Genomic DNA, 8,880 nt, shown 5'->3' with positions numbered 1-8,880 from the left:
TTGCTTCTTCTCTTGACATGTGTATATGCAGTTAACTTCAAAAATACAGGGCCATTTTGAGATTTTGATCTACAATGAAAACCATAAATGTCAGTTCACTGATTTCCTGCTTCCTTCCTGCCTCCCTGCACCTTGAAGCTACATGACACAAATGTGTGAACATTGTGGCAAAGATACTAGAGCCAGTATAATGCATACAAGTAGTCAGAAAGTCGAAGAAAACATACACGCGTCTTTTAACTTTTGCATTAGCAACTTTCAGCAGATGCGCCAAATACGCCTCTATACATTTTACTAGTGGAAGTATAAGAAGCAAAACAAACTTGTGAAAAGATCAAAAACAGGAAACTTTATTACCAGTACAAAAAAGCAAAAAAAGAGAAACCAAATAAATTAAACTTGATGCAAGCATTACCAATTCAAAGTCCTCTATAAATACATTAAAAATAAATTAAAGAAAAAAATTAATTTACTAAATTATGATCACCTTATACGAGCCTTAAAACATGTTGACGAAAAAGGCAATCTTAAATAGACCTGTAACAGCACAGTGTTTGTTCTTCTAACCAACTACGTCATAAACACACAAAACAACTGAGTAACATTTCTATAACACTAAGCATACATACCATAACGCTATACAGATTGCTGTATCTAGCTCAGTAAGGCAACCAACCTGGGTGCACATTTCACCTACATGTGACCAGGTACGCTACACATTCACAACAGTACAAATAATGAATATAGACAGAGGGATGAAAAATAGTGGGGTGAGTCACAAAAATTATAAATATTTTTTTAAAAAGCTTGCACCAATGCTACCTGCGGACAAAGGAGGGGGAAAATCCACACTCCTGGGAATGTTTGTTAAGATAATCTAAAATACATACTCTGCAATGGTTTAAACAGGACTGCCATGAAATGTTCCCTTAACTGTTTCATACTTCTTTCTAGGAAATGAACCCCTGCAACTTTAGCTATGTTCAGATCATATAGGTCTGAATACGATGTTGAATAATGCATCATAAACATTGGATTCAACAAAGTAGGATAAGTCCACTTGGCTTTTTGTTAAGCTGAAACAGAGTACCCCCTCTTCCTCCTGTAGGTTCAATTTGGTCATTTGGCACTTAACTGGTAGCAGTTTGTCAATAATGAACAAGACACAAAAGAACACTTTTAGTCATCTTAACAACGGAGAGACCTGAACTTACACTAAGCTTACTTGACTAAATAAAATGATTCACAGCCCATCCACACATCACTCCTAACGAACAAGCAAATATTGTTTCAACACATGACCTGGTAAATAACATAACAGGCACTTCAGCTGTTTAAAAAACATAACATTCAGGTTGGAGGCCAGTGATTTAAATGTAACCTCAGACTGTAGAGCTATGAGGAAAAAACTGTTTCACCAGCTTATAAACATGACAGTTGTGAACGGCTGATGGAAAATCCACAATTCCTAAAAAGATAAGTTACACTGTGTTTGCACCACCATAATCAAAATGTCAGAGCTACAAAAGATGTCTTTGGCTTTGCTACATCTTTTAGAGAATCACTCGGATGATGTCAAAATGTAATAAAAACATTGTGTGGTGGGACTCAACAACAGGCGGCACAAAGGCCAATCACACTGTGATTACAACATTTGTCTCAATTTGCCGTATCGGTATACTATTTTGGTAAAGCTTCGATCGCTCCCAGCTCTATTTGAATTCTGACTCGTTACGCACCATGTCTGGTGGCAACACACAATTCAGTTTCGGCATCACTTTAGCTTCTCCTCTTACAGATAGATATGAGCGTGACTTTTTAGCCACTTAAACCTAATCGGCGAATCTCTCCGTGCATTCTGAGTCAGTCACTAAGTCTTTGTTTCCTTTGAAGACACGCAGGTGCAAAGAACTTCTGAGGTTTCAATGAAGTGGCAATGTAAATGAGGGCCGTGTGTGTGTTTGAGCATGGATATGTGTGCACTGCATATATTGTGTCTCAAGAGTATCTTGGTTCTGCATATTTGAGTGTATGCAATATGTATGTTTGTGTTCACAGCACATTGCAGCCTAAAGGCAGAATCCAGTAGCATCCTCTGGAACGGAGAGCTGACTGAATACTGCTAATCGTCTGCCATTAGCATCATGCATGCCCCCGCAGGATTCAGAGCCACTTATCGAGCTGGGAGAGCTGCTCCTATCCTGCTCCTGGTCTTGGTCCGACAGAGAGGTATAGGACAGACTTCGGGCCCCCAGTGGCCCCGGAAACACCTCTGAAGCATTTGGACTCTGCCCCAGGGGAGGGGAGGCATTCGGAGACAGCTCACATGGAGAACAGCCAGAGTCTGGGGAAGGCAGGAATGGAGACTGGGGATCTGCTGTAGGGGCCGGGACCATGGGGGGTTGGAACTGGTGGACAGGGGAGGCTTCAAAGGCAGAGTCCATCTCCAGGAAGGCACGAGAAAGGAGGTTAGTAATGCCAGCGCAGGAAGTTGGCGAGGCCGATGGAGCACGTGAGAAGGAAGCTGTGGCAGGAGGACGTCGAGCGTTAAGGGTAGGCTGAAAGGCTGGCTGGGGGGCAGAGGCAAACCCAGGAAAGCTGAAGCTATGTCTGACAAGAGGAGGCCTGTGAGAGCGGAAGGAGCCAGGTGGCTGCTGGGGAATGCTTGAAGAGGAGGATGACGAAAAAGAGGAGGAACGGGACACGGAGTGATTCATTTCTTCCTCATTGTTATGGACAAAGTGGCAGCGCATCCCATAGGGGCAGAAACCAACGGTGTGAAATGTGCGGCATGGCTCAGTTTTGTATTTTGGATGTCTGTTAAGATCACGCAGCTCATCTAGCCCGTGAGCAAACTGGCACTTCCCACCGTACTTGCACAAGCCGCTCTCATTGAAAGAGCGACACATTTCAGTCTTATAGCGCGCTGAGGAAGAGGAAACGGATGAGGAGGAAGAGGAGGAGCTGGTATTCAGTGCGTCGGGGCTGATGTCACTTGGGGAATGCAACATGTCAGTCCCGGGCCAGCCTAGACCTGACGCTGTGGTGTTGCCGGTCTCTACCATGCTGATGGAGCGCTGTGCAAGGAAGCCTGGCTTTGCCCACTGGTTGGTGTTGGCCGTCTCCATTGGCAGAGGGATTTCTGACTCTAGTCCCCATTGGCTGGAGGTCAGAAATACACTGTCGGAAGAATCAGTGGGAGGGCAGGAGAGAGACGTCAGGGAAAACGATAAGTTGCTGCGTGGTTGTCCAATGCATCCTGGGGATCTCATGGTCCGACTGAGGGATGATAGTGGTCTGTTATGGCCCCTCAAGTCCAGATTCAGTAATTGCTTTTAAGAAGAAAAAAGAGAACACAATATTAGGCAAAACAATCCAACATTATTGTTGAGTGATTACACTTTTTTTTTTTATCCATGTTGCATTATTCAGTGTCTATCAATTGACACACTGACATGTGTTGACATGCAAACGGGTGGAAATGCATTCTGATGTAATATTCAACGCAAACTAAAGACTTCAGTAATGTACCTTAATAGTTTTGTAGCGGAGAACACAGGTTTGTGGACTATTTGGAGTGAATTGGCCAAAAATTATTTAATTGAATAATAGTTATTGAAATAATCACAACATTTCTTGTCATTTGAGGAGTGCGATTAGTTATGTTTTAACTTAATAAATTGATTATTTATAAGTCACAATTGACTATATTTATTACATAAACAATATAAAAACCCCAGATATATTCATTGCTACTATAGATTGGTTATACACCAACTAGATCAAAAAGGTTTAACCTGGCAGTACGTACTTTCCTCTTCAGGCAATGAGATATAGTGCTTTGCATTTCACAAATTACAGTGAAATGTCCTATTTCCAGAGGTGGAAGAAGTACTCAGATCTTATACTTAAGTTAAAGTAGAGTAAAAGTGTAGAAATACAAGTAAAAGTCCTGCAATCAGAATGTTACTGAAGTAAAAGTACAAAAGTATAAAAGTATTAGCATCAAAATATACTTAAAGTACCAAAAGTAAAAGTACTCATTATGCAGATTGGCTTATTTCCGAAGAAAATGTGTTAATCATGATTATTGATGAATTAGATGGTTATCAAAACTGGTAAAGATGCAGCTACTCCAATGCAAAGTAGCTTCTGAATTTACTCCAGGTGTTACAAATGACTTATTTAAGTGCTAATTATGTCACATCATTAATACAAATATGTTAAGTAATTGAAAAGGGAAAAATAAATGCAGTGGAGTAAAAGTACACAATTTAAGTCGGAATTGTTGTGGAGTAGAAGTACAGTAGCAGGAAATGGAAATACTCAAGTAAAGTACAAGTCCCTCAAAATTCTACTTCGGTATACTACTTTTGCCATTCTACTTTGTTATTTTACAACACTGCCTATTTCTGAAGAAAATATTTGTATTTAACTAACAACATGTTCCTACGTGACTTTAACTTACTTGCATCCAGTGAACTACACATGTTTCCATGCTATAAACGCAGCTTGGCAACTTTAACTGTCGACTTTTTGTTGTTTGGCGCAAGTTCTCTAGTTAAGTTTACGGTGCTGTTTTGATTCGAATTGTTGGCGTTCACCGCCCGTTAGTATTAACCGTAGTAACCTCTCCATGACCAGTAAAGTTACCGTGTTGAAATCTTAAATCTCAATCACTGTTTCTCAAGACTATTTAAATGGGCCCTTGTTGCACTATATTCAACAACGCTCCCACAACTCTCCCTACAAGTTATTTTTCAGTTAAGGCTAATTTTGAGAGAAGATTGTTATAAAAAAAAGAGCTTGAAAAGGCCACAAGTAAACAGAAGAAAATCACGGCTAATAAAAGGACAACAGTATCTGCTAAACAAAGTACTAAAGCACGTAGAGCAAAAACGTAGCAGCGTTAGCAGTGTAGCTAGCTAGCTAAAGTTGAACTCCTCCCTCCCTCCCTCATGACCAAGCAAACTTTTGCTCCGCTCAACTTTCTCTACGCTTTCCGTTTACCTTGCACATCATGTCTTCCAAGTCGGTGAACTCGTTGAGGAGGAAAGAGGGCATTTTGCTGAGTTATCAAAAGTTTCGTCCGTTCCCGTCTGCCCCCACAGTGATAGACTTGGGCAACTCGCTTGCATGAGTTCGTCAGAAGTTTCTAGTTGTGTATGCTGTGCTAAACAAGCCCAAGACCCAGACCACGTGTGGATTTAAAACACCGCTGTTAGCCCCTCCCTCGCCTCTGTGAGTCAGCCGAAAGTTATTTTCACCAGACCCGGCAGTCTCTCTGTAGCCTATAGTAGTCTACCCGGTTCAATTAAAACTAGGCCTAGTTGTATTTATCCTATTTTTAATTATTTCAATATAAAGGGGATCCTGGTTTCTCTCTATCTTTTGGAGTCATTCTCCTACACTTTCCTTACACTTTAAAGTTCGTTTCAAGACACTGTAAGTGGAAATAGAACCTACTTATAGTTATCCTTATTTTGTTTACTGTAGCTAACTTTCTCCGGACACGTCTAACACCATTATTGTTAAAAGACTGTATGAATGCAATGTAGCCTGAATACACAAATGAACGTAGTTTGCCCCAAAAACCTAAATATATGAAGTACATTTTGCAACCCAGTCATGTTTCACAGACCATGTCACTGATACTACCAGCGCGGTATAGTCTAATGTAGTCTTGATATTTTAAACGATAAGCCTAATGCAATGTTAGCTTTTAGCCATTTTCCTGACTCCTTATGGCCTGATGCTGATAAAACCCCCCCTTCAGTTACCTAAGCTTTTTTAGAAATTATTTTATGTGAAGATATGTTTTTTGTGAAATGTCAATGTTGTAAACCAACTAAATATAGATTATTACAAATGAAAGGCAGACAAACAAAAGCATGAAAAGGGCAACCAATTGGCAAAAAAGGGAACACAGTCCGAAAACAGGAGGACCTTTAGACAAGGGTATACCAGTATGGAGACAGACTAGCCATATGAGACAGGCAAGGAGGAGTGAAGTCTTTGATTTCCAAGGTAGATGTGTGAAAAATACCACTGCAGAGTGATGAGACTATCTGACAGTTCTACTCTGGCACTAGTTTGTTCCTCTTTTTTTTTGCAAAAACCAAAAAAGTAAAGTTATCTTTCCCTAAACCTAAACCTAAGACTGATCACAACCCAATGTATGACGGGTCCAATGCCTATAGCCTGAAATAATGGCAAAGTGAGCATTGTCAATAGGCGTCTCAAACTCCTAGCCTATAACTGGTAAGACATTTGGTCCAAAGACAGAGTTTCAAGTAGACACACATATCCACAGGTCTGCCAGGAGTGAAGTTGTCACACCTTAGGGGTTGTAAAGAGGATTGCAACAGCATGCCCAGTAGCCTGACAAGTTTGCAAACAATTGGCTCCAACTAAAGCGGAGAAAAACAGCTTTTAGTTTTTCCTGTGCAGTTCAGTGTTACCAGTTGCAGGATAAGGGGGTTTTATTACCACTAGGGCAGTTCTTAAACTGAGAATGTAAGAACATATGGTTAAATTAAAAGCTCCATCTTCAATTAAAGATGACATTGTTCACTTTTTTGAAAAGAGGTTAGCAATATTCTCACAGGATAGTTGTCTGACAAAGTATTTAAAAAGGAAAAGAAGAATGTCAGAAATTAATCAAGAAGGTGAAACCTATAAATTAAAGTAAAAAATAGCTGGGCTTCCACTCCGAGAAACAAGTGTGAACGTTTTTGAAACCAGCACATAGCTCTAAACCCCCTGAAAGATGAGTACAGCTGAGAACAAAGCCTGCCGAAGCGTTGTTTTGGTCCAGCCAAGTGGTCACCATTAAGTGTTTGTGTTTGTGTGTATACATGCTTTTGTGTGTTTGACAGAGGCTCTCAAAATCCCATCCTCCTCCCTCCTAGATGTAACGTTATCATTATCGGTCCGCAGCCTGAAGCTTTTCTCAAACTGACGTGTTTGGACTTGTGTGATTTGTATATGAAGCTAAATGTGTGTCTTTCCTCACATATCTGCGGTCAAAGGGGACTTAAGAGGTATCTTGGTGTCCAGCTGTCCAGTGCCATGTAAACATAACATCCTAGGTTTGAATTTTGCAGAAGATCTTCAATCCACGTCATCGCTCTTTTCTGTCCTGTCCTTCTACTGATGAAATTATCACAAATCTATTTTAGTAAAGAAAATGGGGATTCATATCTTGTGTCTGCCTCTAACATCAGTTCCTCAAACAGGAAGCTTGGATGCTGTATTGTTCAGATACATCAGGTCATCCGATTAAGATGGACTGCAGTTCTCATCTGGCATCAGAATGCATCCTCAATACATTTTCAATGAAATTTAAGTGACCTTTTGTTCTCATATTTCACATTCACATTTTATTGAATCATTTAGTAACTTACCACTTCCAAATAGAGAGACTACACATTGGATCATTGCAGTGGCTAAGTCTGTTGTGCGTTTAGTTTTTTAAGCACGCTAAAAGATCAATGCAAAACAATAAAAAGGGTAGGGATGGGGAGGAGTGACTGACAGCAAAGGTGTCTGGCCGGAAATCGAATTGGGAACACTATCTTAACCCCTATGCCACCATGATGACACACCACTTACTGTATGTGGACACATTACCAGGAATCCAGTATGCATTTTAGCTTTGTTCAATCCTGTAAAAAAACTGAAAGCTTCTTGCTTTCACCCATGGTGGAATTAACGCCAAATGTGAACAAGGCCTGATTATATTGCAGGTGACCTTTGGATTCTAACCCAGACATAAGACATTGTCCTAATTAGTTAATTGTCTTAAGAGGTTGGCTTTGTGTGTTTGTTTTTTAGCCTGAGATGAAGACCACCACTGTGAACAACAAGCCATTAGCAACACGAGGGCCTTGAGGTAAGGCCTTTCTGTTGATTTGCTTAAGTAAACAAGTTTTATCTATAAACAAGCTTTTTGGCTGGCAAGCAGAGTTTACTACTATAGACAAATCCCTTTTTGGGTGAGTACGGGATTACTGGGAGTAATAAGAGAAGGGGGAGTTTCTGAAGGAAAGGGGGAGGGGAAGAGGTAGGAAAAGGAGGAGAGAGATTTGAAAGAGAGTTCTTGCTACTTGTTGAGTCCAGCTGGGCTAGAGGGTCTTTGGAGCACAATGAGCTCAATGAGCTGCAGAACCAACTAACAAACTAATGGCCTGCTCTCTGCAACTCTACCCCCTTACACTCATACACACACACACATACACAGACACAAACACACACACACACACGCACGCACGCATGCATGCACGCACGCACGCACGCACGCATGCACACACACACACACACACACACACACACACACACACACACACACACACACACACACACACACACACACACACACACACACACACTGGAAATAACAGAAGGTAGTGAATTGGTGGGATAGAAGGGCTTGTTAGGAGGGAAGAGAAGGGGGTGAGGAGACGGATGAAGGGACAGGATTGGGGGCTATTAAGAAGAAACAGGGGAAATGAGGGGAAGGCATTAGGTTTCTATAAGACTGGAAAAAAGTTACAGATTTGGGATTACTCAGCCAGATGCACAAACATGTGTCATGGGATGCATTCCCTTCTTTGTCACATAATCTTCCTGCAGTGAAATAATTAGCCTAGTCATTAGGAAAACATTTGCAGAATCAACATCTGTTTGATATTAGAAGAGATTTACAGTGGTGACATTGCTCCATGGGGTGGCCCTAAGATGATTTACTGCAGGCAGGATGCCTCTGTTGTACACCTAAGATGTTTTTGAAGAAAAAGGATGAAACCATAAAGTAACACGTGTTTTGTGAGATATGTGACAGCACACCTAACATACAAACACTGCAGCGTGTTTCCATTA

The 8,880-nt window shown here is 41.0% G+C and overlaps 1 protein-coding gene across 1 annotated transcript; it reads right to left on the bottom strand.

Moving 5' to 3' along the window:
• Nucleotides 1-323: 323 nt before the first annotated feature.
• On the bottom strand, nucleotides 324-5,245 carry LOC307034808 (uncharacterized protein). Its single transcript, XM_079673714.1, has 2 exons — nucleotides 5,011-5,245; nucleotides 324-3,332 (listed from the first exon to the last, which is right to left on the bottom strand). Exons 1-2 carry the CDS (start codon nucleotides 5,062-5,064, stop codon nucleotides 2,070-2,072), a joined length of 1,317 nt encoding a protein of 438 aa, XP_079529840.1. The 5' UTR covers nucleotides 5,065-5,245; the 3' UTR covers nucleotides 324-2,069.
• Between the last annotated feature and the right edge of the window lie 3,635 nt (nucleotides 5,246-8,880).

This window comes from Notothenia rossii (genome assembly GCF_949606895.1).
Source record: "Notothenia rossii genome assembly, chromosome: 4".
NCBI classification, from domain to species: domain Eukaryota; kingdom Metazoa; phylum Chordata; class Actinopteri; order Perciformes; family Nototheniidae; genus Notothenia; species Notothenia rossii.
The sequence above is the reverse complement of the archived record's forward strand: the minus strand, read 5'-3'. Positions and strand labels throughout refer to the sequence as shown.

What these genes read in the sequence shown, in the direction of transcription:
- LOC307034808 (XM_079673714.1), bottom strand. Translation starts at nt 5,064, where the DNA reads ATGCCCTCTTTCCTCCTCAACGAGTTCACCGACTTGGAAGACATGATG. An exon ending in TGGAAGACATGATGTGCAAG is followed by an intron (nt 3,333 to 5,010) that starts GTAAACGGAAAG and finishes TCTTCTTAAAAG; the next exon opens with CAATTACTGAATCTGGACTT.